Here is a 21,311-nt window from a genome sequence, read left to right as displayed (position 1 = left end):
AGGCAAGAAAAACAAGTGTATTTGTTCAAAAGGGCACAAGAGCAGCTTTCTAATTAGAGACAACCTCATTAGAAAATCCAATTATTTTCTCTTTTAAAGTTTAAACCACAGAGACGGCGCGTGAAGGCCTACATACAAATCAGCTCACCTGGGGGTTCCTTTTTATACAGATGAAGCCATTTTGGATAGAAACCCCCCAGCCAACACCTTTGGGTGCCACGTGCAGCTCTGTCACTGGGTTTGTCACCAGTGCAGAGCTTTTTGTCAAACACAGATGAGAAATCACCCCTTAAACGCAGAATTAATTAGCAAAGGGAAAGGTAAGGGATGGGCAGAATATCACCACCCTTCCCCAAGCTCTCTCCTGTTCTCCTTCCTCCTTTTTATCCTGATGTTTATCTGCCTTTTCTATCACTGTCTCGTTAATATTTCCTTATTTCCTTTTCCCCTCCTCCTGGGGTTCATCGCTTGGACAACGCTGCCCTGCAGGGGAGCTTCAGGGGAGGCTCAGGTGGGAGATTAGAAGGAATTTCCTCACGGAAAAAGTTGGTAATCATTGGAAAAGGCTTCCCAGGGAGGTTTGGCCCATCCCTGGAGGTGTCCAAGGATGTGGCACTCAGGGCTCTGGGCTGGTGACAAGGTGGGCACCGGGCACAGCTTGGATTCCGTGACCTTGGAGGGCTTTTCCAACCTTGACGATCCCGGGATTCTGGGAATGGGGATCCCTGAGCATCCCCACGTGCATGGAGCACTTAAACCCATCCCTGAACACCTCTGAGCCCCCTCCCAGCGCGCAGTGAGACACAGCAATTACACAGCTTTTCAAAGGAAGGATAAATCCATTAAAGCCCATTAAATAATTCTTCAAAAAACAATGTCTGAGCCACTCCTTGCAGCTCCAAACTGGCTGATCCTAATGAAAGATGGAAATTCTTGCTCTCCAAATGGAACTTTATAGGGTATTAAACAAGCACCCTCAGCACTTATCTAAATCTTTAATTAGTTCTATAATATACTGATGATATCAAGGCTAATTAAATTTATACAGATAAAGAGCAATGAAATTCTAGCCAAGTGAGCTGGAAAGTACATATTAAATAGTAAATTTAATGGCTCAGGAAGATAAATGCAATTTTGTATAAAAAAAAATTAAATTCAATTTACATGTGGCATTAAAATTGATTTTGAGTGTGCAAATGATTGGAAAAGAATCTTTTTAATAGATCAGTAAAAGTGTTAATCTGACCTGTTTAAATATCGGTTATTAATGCCAGCATTTGCAAATAAGCCACACACATTTACATTTTACTGCATGTAGTAAAAATAAAAAAAAAATAAATTATCTATACCATCTGCCATTTATAAGGAATATTAAGGGACTTTTTTCCCCTTGCCTCATGCATAAATTGGAGGGAACATGGAAACGAATGTAGCCTGAAAGAAGAGGGAGTCAGCACTTCCACGGAAAGTGCTGCAGAGATTGCTCCAGTCAGCAAAAATATCCCGCAATTTTTGCTTCCCTTTGGGAACAACTCTTACTGTGGCAGCCCCCCAGCTTTATTTAGGATCAAGTGAGGTGGAACTGGATGTGGCCAGGGAGGTGCTCAGTGGTGCCGGCTGAGCTTTGATAAACCAGGAATGGCTGGGAGCTGCCGATGGGGGCAGGATACGACTGGTTCTACCTGATGGGGATGGAGCAGTGAACTGGGGCAGGAGATCAAGCAGAGCCCTCAAGTCAGTGTCGGCCTGTAGTAGGCTGTGTTTGGGTTCCACAAGTCAATGTCAGCCTGTAGTAGGCTGTGTTTGGGTTCCTCAAGTCACTTTCAGCCTGTAGTAGGTTGTGTTTGGGTTCCACAAGTCACTTTCAGCCTGTAGTAGGTTGTGTTTGGGTTCCACAAATCACTGTCAGGCTGTAGTAAGTAGGCTGTGCCTGGGTTCCACAAGTCACTGTCAGCCTGTAGAAGGTTGTTTGAGTTCCACAAGTCAATGTCAGCCTGTAGTAGGTCCATCAAGGTCCACAGTTGGGTCCATCAAGCCACTGTTCACCTGTAGTAAATATGGTTGATTCCAACAAGTCAATGTTTGCCTGTGGTAGTTGTGGCCAGGTCCAAGAAGTCAGTGTCAGTCTGTGGTGGGTTGTGGTCAACTCAGTATCTGTAGTAGTTGTGTTGGGTCCGTTAAGTCTGTAGTAGTTGTGTTGGGTCCATTAAGTCTGTAGTAGTTGTGTTGGGTCTGTTAAGTCTGTAGTAGGTTGTAGTCAGGTCCGTTAAGTCTGTAGTAGTTGTATTGGGTCCATTAAGTCTGTAGTAGTTGTGGTTGAGTGGATTAAGTCTGTAGTAGCTGTGTTGGGTCCAGCAGTCGGCTGTAGTCAGGTCCATCAAGCCAGAGTTTACCTGTAGTAACTATGGTTGAGTCCAACAAGTCAATGTCTGTCTGTGGTGGCTGGTGTTGAATTCACCGGCTCCACGGCTGCCTGTAGTAGGCTGTGGTTGAGTTCCACAACTCCGTGTTCCCCTGTAGTAGGTCACGGTCTGGTGCTTCCCAGGAGCTTCCCCAGGGTTTGGGCAAACAGCCCCAAATTGTTGAAAACCCCACATTTTTCTGCTCACCTTTGCTCATTTACTTTGAATGCTGTGGTGGCTTCCAAAATTCGGGAATGGAGATTTTTTCTGTGGACAAGCTGACACCAAATCTAATTTGTTATAATTTTTTGTTGATCACACTGATGTTTTTCATGGAAGAGTTAATTTTTTTGGATTCTCTTGCCTCATGGCCCTGTTATTATTATAATATAATAATACTAATAACACTAATAATACTAATACTAATACTAATACTAATACTAATGCATTATATATTATATGTTATATATTATATTATATGTATATTGTATGTATATTATATGTATATTATATGTATATTATATGTATATTATATATATTGTATCTATTGTATCTATTATATATATTATTTATATTATATATATTATTATTGTTATTATTATTTGGAGTTATCCAAACCAGGAGGGAACAAACCCCTGCAGCAGCCTCCAACCCAGCCCAGTGACCCACCACAATGCCACCACCACCACCATGACCTCAAGGACATCGACTGCCACCACCCAAGGAGAAGAAATGGGACAGAAAGAGACCAGGATGGGTTCAGTGCCACAATTTGAGATGTCCAGAAGTGGTGGGCATCAGCATGGAGCTGTGGAGCTGCTGGATGAGGGATTAAGAGCTTCAACCCTCTTCTCCTCAATTTCTGTGCTGGCCACTGTCCTGAGGAACACTGAGAACTCTGCCAGTTCTCAACACTTCTCTCAATGCTTGGAAACCTCCAGGTTTGACACCGCAGGTTTTTATGGGCAGCTGTTGCTCATTTCCAGCATTTTTGCTTCAAATTGCTTTTCCCTCTCTATCATTTTGAGGGCAAAAGTCGTATTTAGAGGGATTGAAACCCAGCACCGCTAAAAAAGCAGCTCCCACACTGCTGTGTACAGCACAGCTGTGGCCTCTTCTGGCCATTCCTGCTGGGTTCAGCTCCAATTATCCCAACTTTTTCATCCAACAGAGCTTCACTACAGTATTTTTTTTGCCAAACAGCACAAATCTGAGCATTTGAAATGAAAATATTATCAAAGCAATGTCAGTGAAGGGAAAAACCCAGAGTACATGGGGTTTCTCTCTCCACTCTCCACTGCATGGAAAAAACAGGTTTTCCTTATGGAATATCTTGGAGTTGCATCCCTTTGCTCGTCACTTTTTATGGACAGACTCCACTGCAGCGCAACAGCAGCTCCTTGGAAACAAAACTGGCCCCCACAGAGTGAGAAGAGAATCCCTGCACTGCTTCTGAATGGTGGAGTAGTTCAGAGCCATCAAAAGTACAGCGATTCTCTGAACTGCTTTTCATCTCCTCCCAGGAATGCACCTTCAACTGCACAAAACCTCCAGGCTCTCCAAAGGACTCTGCTGGCAGAGCTGAACCTGGAGTTTCCCGTAGTCATTTATTAATTTATCAACCTCTGGCAATTCCCATTTGAGAATTTCCTGAGGTGCTTTGGAGACACCGCGTCCAGAGTTTCTCTGCTCTCTCAAAGGCTGCTTTGAGGGTGAGAAGGACCAGTGACCCCACCGTGGTCCCCTCCAACCTCATCCGTTCTGTGATTACAGGGCCAGAGGGAAGCTCCTTGTGTGTCCAACGGGATGGATCCAACCCAGCAACAGCCACCCCACAGAATCATGGAATCATGGAACTTCCAGCTTGGAAAAGCCCTTTAAGATCATCCAGTCCACTGCTAAGGCCACCACTGGCCATGTCCCCAAATGTCACATCCACATGGATTTAAATCCCTCCAGGGACGGATATTCCAGCCCTACCCTGGGCAACCCTTTGGCTGAAGAGATTTTTCCTAATACTGATGCTCCTTGACTAACCTCCCAGATTCCATCCCTGAAAGCCCCTCCAGGGGCTAAAAGCACATCTCCCTGATGATTCCCAAAATCATGAAGGAAAACTGAATTTCCCCCAGCGCCCCACTTTTAACAGATGGCAGAAAAATTCACCCATTTCCCACATTAGGCTGGGCTTAGGAAAACAACCTGGGATCCGAAGGCACTGAATCCTATTAGAAAAACCATATTTTATATCTTGCTTCTTCCCAATCCAAGCTCTTCCCCACCAAAGCTTCAAACTTGCTCTTATTTTCACTTCTGTCCTTCTCCTCTTTGTTTTTCCATACGTGACAACGTGGAATCGTGTCTGATCTACGACTTTTGCGTGTACTTGAGAGAGAGGTGTTAATGCACCTCTGTGACGTGAGGTGGCAGCTGAATTTTAGAGCTTCTCTGTGTTATTTGAGCTCAGATCTGGAATACAAATTATAAAATACAAGGGGAGCTTTACAGCCTTCAGTAAAATTGGAGTAAGACGTGATCCATTCCGCATAATTTCCTGAATATATCTGAATGTCGACATCACACGTGTGTGTCTTCAGTGCAGTGCTCTGGATTTAATTACTTAAATATCTCCCTCAAAAATAAGAATTGGGGCATTTGGACTTTACCTAAGTGTATGGATTTCTCCTGGCTGCGAGGCCCAGGTTCATTAGAGGACAGATTTAATTGCTACATCAGAGTTTGTGTGTTGATATTCGACATCTGACGCGCGAAAGTTCAGGGACGCCAATCAGGCGCGGTGCAGATGCCACTCTGCAAAATGTTCTCAGACAGTCTCCATCTGTCAGATATGGTAATCCCTGCTCTCCATCAATAATTCACCTCCTTCACTCCATGTTTCCCGCATTTGAGTCGGAATTTTTAATGTCAGCCCCAGCAGAGGCTCCACCTTGGATAGACGGCGTTGCCTGATCTGCATTCCCCGCTCATTCCTGCCCTGGAGCCTCTCGCCTTTGGCACTTCAAGAATAATTTCTCAGTTTATTTGTTGGTTTTGTTGGTTTTTTTAACTGCAAAAATCACAGCTCTCCTTTTGGGCCGTCTCATCTCACTCGAGGGTGGAAGTCAGAGGGTAATTATAGCAATCACACCAAAATCCAGCTTGGATGGATCCTGCCTTTCCCAGGAAAGCTCCTGGGGAAGGCTGCGGGGGCGGCTGAATCCCCCAAATAAGATGTTGCTGCACAGCTGAAGAGGGAGGAAAGGGGAGCAGGGGAGGGAAGAAGATGATGTGGAGCTGTTCCTCCACGGGTAAGAAAATGCTGAGTGGCTTCTTGTCCCAAGCTGACCCCATGGAGCCCATAAAATCTTGGTTACATCCCAAACTCTTTGCAGCCTTAAATCCTTAATGAGAATTAATTTAAAAAAATAATAATAAAAATATATATATATATATATGGAAAGCAACTTTTTACACAGGCCACAGATAGTGACAGGACAGAAGGAGAGTTTTAAACTAAAAGAGGTGAGATTTGGATTAGATTTTAGGAGGAAAGGCTTTATTGTGAGGGTGGTGAAGCACTTGGAGCACCCTGAGATAGAGGAAGGTGTCCCTGTTCACGGCAGGGGATGGAACTGGGGAAGGGATTGGTTTTGAGGTCCCTTCCAACCCAAACCATCCCAGGATTCCTTGATCCCAGAGCCAGGAGATGGCTGACTGTTGAGAACATTCCCTGGCATGAGGGCAAATTCCCCCCATAATCATCAGTCCTTCAGCCCTGGTGACAAAGGAAGGTCCCCAGGTGCCCCCAGCAGCAGCACCCCCAGCTCTCAGCTTTTGAAAGGTGGGAAAAAATCATCCTGGGACTTTCTTTGGCCAAAGGGAATAAACCCTGAAGATACGAAGTGACAGCTGGGAATGTTACAGATCCTGGAATGACCTGCACATCCCTATGGAACCTCAGCAGAAGGTGAAGGATGAAACTGCTGGTTGCAGAATGCAGCTGGTGGAAATCCTTATTTAGGATTATTTAGGTTCACCAGCTGAATGTGTGGCTTTGCATCAGGACTCACCACCAGCTCTGAGTTGGCTAAAACCTCCAAGCCAAAAGTCAATGAATTAAAGATCTTGTTGATTAAAGAGTAATTAACTATAGAGGAAATGGAAATCCAAGTGTCCAGCGCAACCATTTCACCACCATGGTCACCACTGACCCTTATCCCCAGCTGCCACATCCACATGGTTTTGAACTCTTCCAGGGATGGTGACTCCACCACTGCCCTGGGCAGCTGTGCCAGTGCTTTATAACCCTTTCTGGGGAAAAAAAAATGTTCCTAAATCCAATCTAAACCTCCCCTGAACGACTTAAAAAGCTGGAACCCTGCTGTTCCTGGGCTACGCCTGAAGCCATCCCTGCTCTACCCCAATGCTGTGTCATGGTTGGTCCTCTCAGTTCTGCTACTCCTGTCCTTTCCTCAGTTTTCCTTTTCCTTCCTCTATCCCACGAGGAATTGGCCCTGGGACATTTCTCTCCCTTGAATAGACCCTGGGAAATTTCCATTTCCATTTCCATTTCCATTTCCATTTCCATTTCCCTTCTCTTCCCTTCCCTTCCCTTCCCTTCCCTTCCCTTCCCTTCCCTTCCCTTCCCTTCCCTTCCCTTCCCTTCCCTTCCCTTCCCTTCCCTTCCCTTCCCTTCCCTTCCCTTCCCTTCCCTTCCCTTCCCTTCCCCTTTTTCTTTTTTCCCCCTTTTCCCTTTCCTTTTTTCCCCCCTTTTCCCTTTCCCCCTTCCCCCTTTCCCTTTTTCCCCTTTCCCTTTTCCCTTTCCCATTTCCCATTTCCCCCTTTCCCCCTTTCCCCCTTTCCCTTCTCTCCTCTCACAATCCCTGCAGCCCGACCTGGCCACATCCTCGCTGTCCCCTCTGTGTCCCCACAGCGATATTTCTCTCCCTCCCTCCCTCCCAGCCATTCCCAGCCCTCCCAAGCGACACATTTCCCAGGTGGGAAAGCTCCACTCCTGCCTCAGTCTGATTCAGAGACAGAGAGGCAGGTTTGACTGCAGCGGCTCCAGCACCATCAGCCAGCGCTGGGATCGGTAATTCCCGAGCTGATATCGGGATCTGAGGGCTCCTAATGAGATCTGAGTGCCAGGGCAAAGCCATCTGCTCCTCCTGGGCCTCTCCGGCTGTGGGGCTCCTGCTGGGAAGATGCTGCCTCCTGTGAAAAAGGCAGGACATTTTCCTAATTGCTGCCATTTGCAGGTGGGAGCCGGGCAATAGAGATGCACCTCCAGCTGACAATCCGATATTTACCTTTCCTTCAGCTGCAGACAAATGCCTGGGATGGCTGCTCACGACTCACTTGATGGTTCTTCCTTTTATTTATTTTTTTCACAGTCATTTCTTTTTTATGTGTGTTCAATTCCCTTCTTAAAAATCTGCCCTTTCCCTTAAAGCTGCTTGTTGGGAATTTCACCAGAACCTCCCAGAACAGGATCCAGCACAAAACCCGTCTTTAAGCATGGGAGGAAAAAGCAGTTTCTAACCCAAATAGGAGATCCAAAGTCTTATGGGAGAGCTCAGACATGGGGTTCACATTCCCGTGCACTCACAGCGGGATCTGTTCCCATGGGATGGCTCTGGATGTTTGCCCAAGCTCAGTCTGAGGGTTGGGCTCTTCTCCCAAGCTGACACAACGAAAGGGAACAACCTCAGGTTCCAGGAGAGGTTTAAGTTGGGTATCAGGGGAAGTTTCTTGTCCAGAAGTTTTCCAGCCCTGGTGGAGTCCCCATCCCTGGAGGGATTTCAAAGCCGTGTGGATGTGGCACCTGGGGACAGGGGCAGTGGTGGCCTTGGCAGTGACAGGTAAAGGATTTGGCTCGATGATCTCAGAGGGCTTTTCCAACCCAAATGATTCCCTGATTCCAAACGAAGATGATCCACTGAAGCCCGTTCCTTGTGCTGGGATGTGCCACTCTTTGCTACTCTAAAGCAAAAAATCCCCTTTAATTAAGGAAAACCAATGGAATTCCCTCTTTTTCCTTGTCTGGAGTTCTGCTGGATCCCATTTCCATCCCTGCATCCATCCATGTCTCCAGCCCAACCCTCGTGTGATGCTCCATGAGATTTCCAGAGCCTGCAGCTGTGGAAGTGCAGGGAATCAGGGGAAGCTCCTTGGACTGGACAGAGAGGAGAGGATTTGCTGGAATGTTCCTATGGAAGTTTTAGAACAAGCACACAAATAAAGCTGCTCTCTGTGCACACAAAATCCTGCTAAAGCCAGTGGTGGATCCACCACGCACACACAGAGGCTTTACCTGGACCTAAAAATGAGCTTTCACACTCGTCCTCATATTTCTCTGGGATGAAAAACTTATCAGAATCTGGACACCATCTGGAACTGCAGTTTTGGTCTCCTGATCCAGACTTTAGACCTGGTCTAAGACTGCAGCCTGGGGGGAGCTGTGGGGAAAGCCCTGGGGCCTCTTCCCAGCCAAAACCTCTTCCCAACAAAACATTTTCCATTTCCTGTGGAAAACTGAAGGCCCCTGCAAGGCTGGGAACCCAGCAGAGCTCCTTGTCCCACCCCCTGAGCCGCAGCCAACGTGTCCTGGGTGGGTTTCCCAAGGATCCAGAGCCCGTGGGGAGCCCACCCCACCCCACTGCCAACCATGGACCCCGTGGATTTGCTCCATATTTTTGATGCCATCACCCACAACCCAAATTCTGTGCAAATAAAGCGAACATTGACGATTTCCCAGAGCCACCACAGAGGTGACAGTGGCCACCAGGACTGACACCTCAAACCCTGGCCTGAAGAAAACAATGCCCACCTCACATTCCACAGGCCTGGAGAAACAAAATGATCCAATTCCAGCTGGACAAGCAGAGTTTCCTGAACTCAGACCTTCTATTAAAGCACTTCCACAAGTAACTGGCCGGTGGCAAAGCATCATCACCGAGGCCAAAATCACTAAAGGTGGAAAATAAGAAGAAAAACTTCCAGCAAGAAAAATCCCTTGCCTTTAATTACCATTAGCAATGCAGCATGACAGAGGGAGATAAACACACAGGCACCTACACAAATAAGGAGCTTGGGAACACAAAGTAATTACTTTGATTTTTTTTTTCCCCCCCTCACCGACATTCAAAACTTATTAGTCTCCAGAAAGCACATATCAGCAAAAGACTGTCACCTCGGGGATAAATGAGGGATTTGTTTGTAATTCATTTCCAGGAGAATATATCCTGATGGTTTTAAGGCAGAGGAGGAACGTGCTTTGGCCAGAACAGACTTCTTAGAAGTGTTTATTCCCATCCTCCCCAGCTGCTTCCCTGGAAATGGGAACGCCAGGTTTCTGCTGGCTGAGAAGTTCACCCCCATTGATTGTTTCTCTAACACGCCACAAACCGAGCGAGGAAAAGTCAATGAAGCCTCTCAGTTTTTCAGTCCATTTCCAGTTTAGGAAAATTGAATTAATCTCTTTACTCGGAGCAGCTCAGACATCCTCGTCCAGGCAATGAAAATCATTGCAGAGGCCACGAAAACCTCTCTCTTTAAAGGTTACAGAGCGAAGATTAAAAGCGCCTCCGGGAAGGGCTGAGAAGCCTGATCAAAATAAAACACTGAGTCAACACTGGAAAGGCTGAGCAGCACCGGTGCCTTCCAGAGCCTGCTGATCTTTCCAGATGCTTCCTTCTGGCACTTGGAGCGCTCCCCATGGATTGGGGATGCTCCGTGACTTCCCACATCCAGCGTGTTCAGGGCTAGAGGAACTGCTGTGTGAATTTAGCCCCTGATCCGGTTACTCTGGGGTTGCTACGGGGTGGAAAGCCTCGAGGGTTGTCCTTGAGGAATATTTGAGAGCAGCCCTGAGGAGAAGGACTGGGCACATCCATGGAGAAGAGAGGGATTTCCTCAGGGCAGAGTCACAGCTCCCAAAATATTCCAAAATCTCCTCGCCAATCCTGTGCTGGGGAGCTGGGAAGTTTCAGCAAGAACTTGGGCACGCCACAGCTTCCAGGAGCTTGTGAAGGACTGGAAAAGCTGAAAGTTTGGGAAACCTGGAGCAGGCGCTTGGCTGAAAAGGACAAAGGATCTGGGGAAGGGTCTGGAGCCCCAGGAGAGGCTGAGGGAGCTGGGAAGGGGCTCAGTCTGGAGAAAAGAGGGATCAGGGGGAATCTGTGGCTCTGCACAACTCCCTGCCAGGAGGGGACAGCCAGGGGGGTCGGGCTCTGCTCCCAGGAACAGGGACAGGAGGAGAGGGAACGGCCTCAGGCTGGGCCAGGGGAGCCTCAGGGTGGATTTTAGGGAAAATTCCCTCCTGGAAAGGGCTGCCCAGGGCAGTGCTGGAGTCCCCATCTCTGGAAGGATTTAAAATCCATGTGGAGGTGGCACTTGGGCACAAGGGCACTGGTGGCCTGGGCAGTGCTGGGGGAACAGCTGGATTTCCTGATCTTAGAGGGCTTTTCCAACCTAAACACTTCCATGATCTCCCAAAACAAGGAGACACCCCAAGAAATGCTCCAGGAATTGCTGTGAAGGAACCAATTGGTGCCATCCTAAAACAGCTGCAGGTTCCACTGGGAATGAAATCCAGGGGTGGGTGATTTGCTCCGGGAAGTTTTGATGATCCCATAAAAAGGTGGATCTTTGGGATGCAGGGGCAGTGCCCATCTGGGGAAGGGCCCTACAGGGACCCTCTGATCCCCTAAATCCCCCTGGGGAAGCAGAAGGAGGAAAGTGAGGACGAGGGCATCAAGCTGAGGGGTGGTTTTTAATCCTCTGCGATGGGGAGTTTTGGTTAATGCGGTGAAACCACTAATTACAGCTAATTAAACCCGCACTGAGATCAAAGCTCAGCGGAAACTACAGGGGGGAGCAAACAAGGCGGAAAAAGAAAGGGAAGGAAAATAAGGATTTTGTTGTATAACTGAGTCTTTAATTGAAAACTAAAGCAGCTTTGCTAATTAAAAGCTGCGAGCCCAAACGAGGACGTGCTCCAGACACAGGAGTCCAGTCTGTGATGGAGACAACACAACTTTCCCACACTGTCAGCAAAGGGAAGCTTTTCCTCCAGAGCCTCTTCTGTCCCTCATCCCCTGAAGGGAAGGGAATTCCTGGGATCCAGACTGTGAAGATTTGGGGATTTTTACCTTTCACTGCTCAGGCTGTGAAGTGGGGGGATTAGAACGTGCTGGTTACTCAGCTAATGTAGGGTTTACTCAAACTGAATGATCTTCACCCCAAATTTAGTCCTGGCTTGAGGGCAGCCCCAAGGAGAACATCTGAGATACTTCATTCACCCAGAGATGGCAGGGGAGCATCACAGGAGCTCTGCAGGGACTCCTGACTCTGAACAAAGGGATCTAGGTCAGGATTTGCTGGATCGGATGCTCTCCTCACACAAATCGAGCTCAGAGATGGCTCTCAGAGGAAGATTCCCTCCATCAGCTCCACCCTCAGGGAACCTGGGCACCCAGGCACAACCACGGTATTTATCAAGAGTAAAATCAGACAGAGAAGTAAGATTTGGCAATGAAAAGTCTACCTCCAGAGCACGGGGATGTTTAACAGCTTCCCTTTCCCTTGGCAGCTCCCAGTAGATGGCAGCAGGTCACTGCTGATTCCTGCAGCAGGGAACAGCAGAAATCTGGGGATAATCGAACAAAAAACTGCCCAGCCTGCCAGGATAGGAGCCCTGAGTGCCCAGGATCCAAACCTGGCACCGCAGCCCTGCTCCCCAAGCCAGCAGTGATGCAGGGTTTGGGGTGGGTTTGATAAAAGCTCAGCTCCAGCTGCATCCTCCATTCTAAACCCTCCCATCCTCCCCTTTCACAGGATCATGGAATCGTGGAATGCTTTGGGAGAGAAGGGACTTTAAGGATCATCCAGTGCCACCTCCTGCCATGGGCAGGGACATCTTCCACTATCCCAGGGTGCTCCAAGCCCGTCCAACCTGGCCTTGGAATAAAGATGGGTTTTGAGTAATGGGAGCATTGCCCAGACCCATTGAGGGGCTGGAGCGTGTCCAGGGACAGGAATGGAGCTGGGAAGGGTCTGGAACCCCAGGAGAGGCTGAGGGAGCTGGGAAGGGGCTCAGCCTGGAGAAAAGGGGGATCAGGGGGAATTTGTGGCTCTGCACAACTCCCTGCCAGGAGGGGACAGCCAGGGGGGTCGGGCTCTGCTCCCAGGAACAGGGACAGGAGGAGAGGGAACGGCCTCAGGCTGGGCCAGGGGAGCCTCAGGGTGGATTTTAGGGAAAAATCCTTCTCCATGAGGGTTGTTAAACATTGGCAGGGGCTGCCCAGGGAGGTTTGGAGTCCCCATCCCTGGAGGTGTCCGAGGAACTCCTGGATGTGGCACTCGGTGGAGGACAAGGTGGGGGTTGGCCACAGCTTGGATTTGATGGTCTTAGGAATCTTTTCCAACTTCCATGGTGCTGTGAGTCCATGATTTGGGTTTATTGATGGCCAAACCAGGACCAAGTGGAGCTCTGATGGCTTCTCCCCAGCCCATTTCCCCGGGGATCCACCGGCACTGCCAATGTCCCTGCTGTGGGGACACCTCCCAGCCAATATCCCTGGAAATGTCCTCAACAGCAGGAAAAGATTCCTGCAGGAATCCTGGTCCCTGCAGCAGGAGTGGCCATGGGAACAACTGGAATGGCAGCACAGGGAAAGCTCCAAACGACTCCCAGGTGTGGGGATACCTCTGTCTTCCAGAGGCAGGGAGGACACTGAAACCCGGGGACAATGACAGCACTGCTCAGAAACCTTCATTTCCCAGGTCACAGTGACACTTGTTAGCGAAAATGTTCCCATTTCATCCCTGCTCTCTCTGTTCCCCTTGCAGCCACCTCAGCTCACTCTCCAGAACACTCAATTTTAACACTTGTACGACTCAGAAAACGGTGCTTTCTTTCCAGTGCTTTTTTATTTAAGGGTGAGTCTGAAGCAGAATCCTCACCCTTTGTGACTACCTCTGATGAAATCTTCATAAAAACCCAGAGAATTTTTGGGTGGGGATAGAGGGAGAGAAGGAAAGAAGGCACCAGGGAAAGGACATGAGTAGGAATTCAAATCTGAAGCTTTCATTCCTTTCTTGCCATAAATCTAATTACGGGTGTGAAACTTTGGAAATTTGGAGGTATTTGGAAGTCATGCTCAGTCCTGGACTTTGCAGCACATTCTTGGATATTCCACAGGGAGAAAATCCTGCTTTTTCCTTAACAAAGCAGTGGAAGCCCCAACAACCTCCTGCATTTCTGCTGGCCTAGATACTGAACACACACAGGAGTGAAAAACCTATTAATATTTGCAGGAAATTTAGCAAATGCTACAAATCCTTTGTGACACCTCAGCAGTCAGAACCAGCCTTTCTCCTGGTGGAAAAAACTCCTCACACCGCTTGGAAATTTAATTTTTTTTTTCAATGGAAACGTGCTCTGGCTCTGCTCTGTGATGCTCTGCTGAGACTTTCCCTGCCTTGAACTGAGAATCTTAAAGCAAAACTCATTTAAAACACATTTTCCCCCTTGGCATGGGACTGCTCCCAAAGCAGCAAATGCTGCTGTTGTCACCTGCGGGTGACAGAGCTCTGGAAAAACGGGGTTTAAGCAGCAAGAGCCTCACCAGGACCAACAAATGTTACCTGGGTTTGCTGAGAGTCCTCCAGGTGATTTTTGCTTCAGAGGAGAAAGGGCTTCCCCTTCCAGCTTCCCTGGCTGGGATTTCTACTGCCTGAAGTACTGAGCAGAGAAGAAAGGAGATGCCCAGTGTTCTCTGAGGCCTCTAAAAAGCCTTGAAAACCATATCAGAATTGAAAAATAAAAGCAAAATCAAAATGACAACGCTCAGGAAAACCTTAAAAAATGTTTGGTCCTTTCTCAACTGGTCTGGTCTTTCTTACAAACTGGTTCTCCAACAGGTTCACTTTGGGAAAAGGACCTGTTCCAGAATTCAGATTTAATGCATGGAGAGTGATGCACTGATTGTTAATTGTGGCTAATTGCTCCTTGAACCCTCGGTGCCATGGGCACAGGAATATCCAGGCAGGGTTGGGAGTCTCCAGTCCCACCCAGGATCCTCCAATTCCCTGGAGAATCGAAGCAGGGAGGGAATTTATCCCGGGAGGTGCAGGGGGAAAGGAGAGCAGGGGAGGGAGGATTTCTCCATCAGCTCTGCCACTGCTCCTGCCCATGGAAAAACCACTTTATCTTGAAAAAGGCAAAAGTGAGAGTTAACCACAGCTCAGAGCATTTACAGATTCCTGCCTGAGCCGTATCACAGAGGTACAAATCACTTTTATCCCAGCCTGATGTTGTTTTATGCCTTCTGGAGGGGAGCTGTTATGTTTATTTAATAGTTTGAGTAGACCTGGGTAGGGTGGAGTCCCTGGGGTGAGGTGAGAACCTTGCTGGGGTGATTGTGAATTCAGGTGAGCAGGGCAGGGCTTGGATGCACCAGAGCCTTGTTTATGTAAAAGGAGAATCTGGGTAATAAACACTTAAACATTCAGGAGTCATCTGAAGAACTAAAGAATCAAACAGACCAGAGCACGGAATTACGCCCCAAAAGAAAAGAGGGAAGTGATGAAGCTGTGAAACCAAGAAAAGAAATGTTGCTGGATTGATTCGATGGGAAGAAATCTGCACAAAGCTGCTGTGGGAGGGTGGGGATCACGCTCTTCCCCCAAGGAAAAAGGGACAGGACACAAGGAAGTGCCAGGGGAGGCTAGGGTTGAATATCAGGAAAATTCTTTCACCACAGGATGGTCACTTAAGAAAAAATATTAAATTTGGGACGGTTATTCCTTGCAGTTTCTAGTGGATCTTTCTCCCTCCCCCTCCTGCAGGCCTCAGCATTCACAGCTTCCTTGTGCCAATGCTGATTGAAGAACTGGATTCAATAATGATCCGTCCCCAGATGAGATCCCAAATAAATGAGGCACCCAGTCTCACTCCTCATCCAGGGAGCTCGAACTTCCCTCCCAATTCAGCCTCCAACAGCAGTGACCAAATGATGGCACCAAGTTTTCCCAGTGTTTGTGGTGGGTCAGGTTCCAGTTCCACACAAACCTCTCTCGTTTGACCCCATTCCTTCATTCCCAAGCTCCAGACCTTTCCTTTGGCTGCTCCAGGGCCCAGCTGCTGCCCCAGAGGATCAGCTGAGGAGCTCCCTGCAGCCAGCCCTGAGTCCAGGGGCCACAGACACTGCTCAGGGCTTGCCCTCTCCTATCTGCTTATCCCTCAGTCTTCCCTGAGTGAAGAAATCCCAAAATGTGGGAGAGGTTTGCAGGGGGTCTGTCACACCCGGTTTTGGGTTTATTTCGAGGGAGATATCCCTTCAAGCCAACCTGGATCTGGATCTGGTGACCCTGAGCCTTCAACAAACCAAAACATTTCTCACCTGGAAAGAAATCCAAGCCCCAGTTTAATCTTGTTTAAGTTTTACCCTCTACCTTTGGCAGCTTTTCCCTGCCTGGGTTTCGGTTTTGGAGAAGCGCCAAGCTCAGACACTTTGGTGAGACCTCACATCAGCCTCAACTGATCCACATTTGGACTTGATGACCTTGGAGATCTTCCCAAACCTTAATAATCCCCCCAATTCTATGATCCCACATCCCTCTGAATGTTGTGTGACCAAAGGAAAGCCAAAATTGCCACCCCCACCTCCGCTTGTTGAACTTGACGCTCGTCTGGCCACCTGAGGCTTTTGGAAGAAGCCACCTCTGCTCCTGTGAGCACCAGAAGAGTGACAGAGCCCGAGGTTTGTGCTCACCTGGCGAAGTCCAGGTCAGCCTCGCGGGACATGGTGATGTTGGTCAGGTTTTGCTGCAGGATGAAGATGTTCCTGCACATTTTCTTGATGCCGGACTCACTGATGCGCTTGAAGTAGTGGGCGCCGTTGATGAGGATGCAGGAGATGAGGTGGCCCAAACCTGCAAAGGGGAAGGGATTTAGTGCCAATAATTTGTGGTAAAACCCCCAAAATTAGCACTGTTAAGTGGTGCATGTCAGCTGGATCAAGTGATAATTGGATTTTACCTGGAAACCCTCAGTGATCTTCATGGTGCAGTTTAGGACTTTCCACCTCTTTAGTAAAAACACAAAAGTGCCCCAAAACTCAGAGCTGTGTTATCACAACCACTGATTTTTAATCAGGCTTTGCATAATGTCCCATCCAGTCCCTCTCCCTGTCTGGGCAGAGCAATGGGTCACTGCAGCTCCTGTAAAACCACAGGATTTTAATCTGTTATCCAGGGTGGTGTTTTCCCTGTTCTCCCTGGAAAATTCAGTCTCCAGGAGCAGGAATGAGCTGCATTTTGATGCCTCTGACACACAACCCCTCTCTGATCAGTCCTGAACAGTTTCCTGTGTCTGAAGGAGGTCAGAAGGACACAGCTGGGGTTAAGGGACACAGGCACCCCCAAAACGATGCACCCACTCGTGTCACATTACAAAGAGCAGAAACACAGCCTGATTTACACTGCACAGCTCTGGGCAAGCCCAGAGGCCAATTAAAAGTCTGAATTAAGGATTTCATTCATGTACAGGGAGCCAGTGTGGGGCATCTGTAAATCTCAGACCCAGGTTTAAGAGGTGCCTGCGATTAAGGAGGACCCTGGGTACGAATTTAAACTTCAACAGGATGTGAATGGTCCCCGTGGCTCTGTGTGGAGTCATTTCCCTCTTCTTGAACAAACAGGGAATCACAGAATCCCAGGATGGTTCAGGTGGGAAGGGACCTCAAAGCCCATCCAGTGCCACCCCTGCCATGGCAGGGACACCTCCCACTGTCCCAGGCTACTCCAAGCCTCCATGTCCAGCCTGGCCTTGGACATTCCAGGGATCCAGGGGATGCTCTGGGAATTCCAGCCCAGCCAGGAATTCCTTCCCCAAATCCCATCCATCCCTGTCCTCTGGCAGTGGGAGCCATTCCCTGTGTCCTGTCCCTCCAGGCCTTGTCCCCAGTCCCTCTCCAGCTCTCCTGGAGCTCCTTTAGGCCCTGGAATGTTCTGGAAGCTCTCCCTGGATCCTTCCCTTCTCCAGGGGAACATTCCCAGCTCTCCCAGCCGGTCAAACCCCACCTCAGTCTGCTTCATCCCCGAAAGGAATCCCGTGGAGCTTTGGGATGAGAATGGAAAACCCTTTATTGAGGAAGGATTGGGAAGCACCCGACCTTCAAAGATGTACTGGAACTTGTGCTGCTGCAGGCTGGCGCTCATGGCCTCCTCGATGGCGCTGATGTCCTTGTTGAGCCGCACCACCAGCGGGTCGTAGTCCATGCTCTCCACGTTGGCCACGATGGCGTAATTCCCTTGTTTGGCCAGAGGGATCAGGTAGTGGAAACAGTGAACCCTGTGAGGCACAAGAGAGAAACAAAAAAAAATAATTAAATATTTTAAAATATCTGTGGGATACAAAGTGTTTTTTCCCCTTCCTCACGCTGGTAAAAAAATAACTTCAGGAGGTGGGTGGTGATGTCTGTGTTAAAGGCATCCTCCTCTTGTTGTTGTCCCACCTTCAGGGATGGATCCAACAGATCCTTGGTGACAGATCTGATCACCATCATCCCAATGAATCTTCCCAAAAATTCCCCATCTTCACATACAATATCAGTCCTCCAACAAGAACTCCTTCCATGAAAACCTCATAAAAATTGATAACTGGCAGGACCAGCGAGCCAGGGTCCATGGAATGATTGTTAAAATTCCAAAATTGTGCCTATTCCCAAGCATTTCACACTATTTCACATATTCACACACAGGCACCAGGGGGACTGGGATTGCTCTCTGTTACTGCAGGTGGCTGGAAATGCAGAGTGAGGGATCCAGGGAAGCTCCCACCCCGCTGGGATTTTCCTGATGTCAGCACCTCTCCTCAATCCCTTCCACCCTTTGGACATGGGGACGTGGTTTGGTGAATCCACAGCTCCGAACTCAGCTCCTGTTGGAGGCACTGGAGGAGCTGGGCAATGCTCTGCTCTAAATTACAGCAGAGTTTGTCCCTGAATTCCATTTTAGGGATTTTTGCTTAACCCAAGTGTGACGAAAAGCCAGAGAGGCCAGAAACCCGTCCCACGAGTCCAGGTTACCTCAGGCATCACCTCCTGTTACAGCCCAGCTGGAAAACTGCTCCATTTCCGTATTTCCACCACCTTTTCCTCAAACCCTCCCAAGCCCAGCAGGTGATGGATGGCAGGATGAAGGAGTGCTGACAGGAATTAATGTGGATTATTTTTTCAGAGCTCCACACTGACTCCAGCAGAGCACGCGGGGACGCGACATGGCTTGGGATGTGTCACCGAAGAACAAACTGATGATCCATCAAATCTCTGACACTCCCCTTCTATTTGATGCCTCAGAGCAAAGGGAAGCAATGAAAATACACCTGCCCTAAACAGTTCTCCAGGGAAAAATGTCTTCCCAGCCCTGGGGTGGGCAGCTGGAAGCCTGAAGAAAGAGATTATCCAGCCCTTGAAAAAAATCCAGCTGGTCCCCCAGTTCCTGTTTGAAAAAGTAGGAGGAGAAGCTCCTATTTGCAATCCCCAAAAAGCAACCAAACTGTGGAGACACCTGTTAGACCATGAAAACACCATTGTGTTGTTTTGGAAGCACAAAGCCCCTGAAAATCACATTTTTCCTGGTCTCTGAACCATAATCATGGAATCACAGAGTAGGTGGGTTGGAGTGACCTGCAAGATCATCCAGTGCCACCCCTGCCATGGCCAGGGACACCTTCCACCATCCCAGGATGCTCCAAGCCCCATCCAACCTGGCCTGGGACACTTCCAGGGATCCAGGGACAGCCCCAGATTCTCTGGGAAACTCCAGGTAAGACCTCACCACACCCACATTAAGGGATTTCTTCCTAAATTCTCTTTTAGTTAAGATACAAACCTCCCTCATAAATTCCACTTTCGGTATCCTGCCTCCATCCCCCGTTTGGCCACCCATGATTTGGTGACCTGGCATTTTTGGACTAACCTTTGATGTTGCCATGGACAAGTTTATTTGTCTCCTCTGTATGGTCTGGAGGTCATCTTCACCTGCAGCCTCCCAAGATCCCCCTCCACCCCCAAATCCCAGATTTTTTACCTGACTTCCAAGTGCAGCACCAGCAGGCAGCGATCAGCCATCTCCTGGAAGGACCTGGCCAGCTCACTCAGGTTCTGCAGGATCTGCTCGGATGCAGGAAGGTGTTCCAGGCTGGCATGGCTGTCCTGGCCTGGGGACATGGCTGGCAAGAGAAAAGAGTGACATTTGGGACATTCTCCATCCCATCCAGAGCCTCCTGCGTGCTCCCATCCCACCTCTGATTCAGGGGTGGATCAAGGAACAAAAAGTGTTCCTGCAGTGGACTGAATTCCCAAGTGGATCTGAGGGGTTTCATCAACCACCAGATTGATTTTCCTGGGAAGAGATTGCTCTGGGGTGAGAATTCCTGTGGCTGCAGAGTCCAGGAGTGTTTATCTTGCTCTGCTGGGAGGGAGGAGCTGCTTGGGAGCCAAGGCACCCACAGGTAAGAGGGTCCTTTTTGGTCACCACGATGAACCTCAGCTGAGTCCCCATCCCTTCTTTTGGTTTTGTTCCTTAACCACGGCTCCTGGGCAGTAAAAAGCAATTAAACCACAGCAAACACCCATGAACTGCTCATGGATCGTTTCCTTCCCACTGAGAACTCCTTGAAAAAGCTCCTGGAATTTTATCCCAGCCATGAGTGCAGGTCTAGCTCCATAACTTCATCCCTTGTGGCAGTAAAAAGCAAATTAAACCACAGCAAACACCCAGGAGCTGCTCATGGATTGTTTCCTTCCCACTGAGAACTCCTTGGAAAAGCTCCTGGAATTTTATCCCAGCCACCAGAGCAGCTCCAGCTCCATAACTTCATCCCTTGCATTTTACCCCAGGGCCTGGGCCCTGACCCTCCTGCAGAAGCAGCTCCGTGACAAGAGGAACCCTCTGTTATCCCACGCTCCACCCTAATCTGAGGAAGTGCATCCCAAATATCCGAGTTCAAGGCCTCATGCCAGCAGCACTTTGGAGCTGAGATCCTGCCTGGGGTGGTCAGCAGAGGTTGAAATCAGGCTGCCCTTACTTGAATTAAATAACGTGATTTCCAGGAGATCTCCTGGATCTCCAAGCCCCATTCCCCCAATCCCTGTGTCCCGTGGCTTCAAATAGAGATTCCTGTGCCATATAAAAGATTTCTACCCTTGCTGCCTCTTTCAAAACACTTCTGTAACAGGGAAGGTAAAGTTTGGGATCAAATTTCCAGCTTAACATTCATTGATGTTTTGTATTTGCTTCTTTACATAGTAACATTATTCTTTCCCTCACGGAGTTCTCCATCTCTTTGTTGAATCATGGAATGATTTTCTCCAGGCTGAGAAAGCTTTCCCAGCTCTCTCAGCTTCTCCAGACCCTCCCCAGATCCAACACAACCCTGCACAGGAAGGATCTGTGCATTCCCAAGAAGCTGCTGACAATCAGCTTCCATTTTTGAGTGATGCTGATTTAAGGAAACGTGACTTTTGTACTCCCTGTTTTGGGAGTGAAACTTTGGATTAAACGCTAAAAATAATCAGCCTAAAATGAAACACATGTACTTGTGTATGTAATACATGATCCGGTCTGAGAAGATTAAAAAATCATAGTGAGGAGATAAAAACCCCAAATTTTTATTTTTTTTTTTGTGCAAAACAAAGCAGAGTTGAACAGACAAGTTGAACTGTACAATTATGTGTGGAAATCATGGAAGTAGATGGCCTTTGATGCCCAGAGAAGCTCTGGGATCCCTGGAAGTGTCCAAGGCCAGGCTGGACAGGGCTTGGAGCAGCCTGGGACAGTGGGAGATGTCCCTGCCCATGGCAGGAGTTGGAATGAGGTGATCCCTGAGGTCCCTTCCAA

At 48.5% G+C, this 21,311-nt stretch overlaps 1 protein-coding gene across 1 annotated transcript in view; it reads right to left on the bottom strand.

Moving 5' to 3' along the window:
• EXOC4 (exocyst complex component 4) overlaps window positions 1-21,311 on the bottom strand; it is a 289,405-nt gene that overhangs the window by 7,585 nt on the left and 260,509 nt on the right. The window contains exons 15-17 of the mRNA XM_005530978.3: window positions 19,500-19,641; window positions 17,582-17,760; window positions 16,181-16,340 (exon numbers count right to left, since the gene is read on the bottom strand). Of these exons, the coding sequence (XP_005531035.1) occupies window positions 16,181-16,340; window positions 17,582-17,760; window positions 19,500-19,641 (481 nt within the window). The remainder of the gene's footprint in view (window positions 1-16,180; window positions 16,341-17,581; window positions 17,761-19,499; window positions 19,642-21,311) is intronic.

This window comes from Pseudopodoces humilis, chromosome 5 (assembly GCF_049639895.1).
Source record: "Pseudopodoces humilis isolate 2021_Gansu_Grassland_sample_001 chromosome 5, ASM4963989v1, whole genome shotgun sequence".
In the NCBI taxonomy this organism is placed as follows: Eukaryota; Metazoa; Chordata; class Aves; order Passeriformes; family Paridae; genus Pseudopodoces; species Pseudopodoces humilis.
The sequence above is the reverse complement of the archived record's forward strand: the minus strand, read 5'-3'. Positions and strand labels throughout refer to the sequence as shown.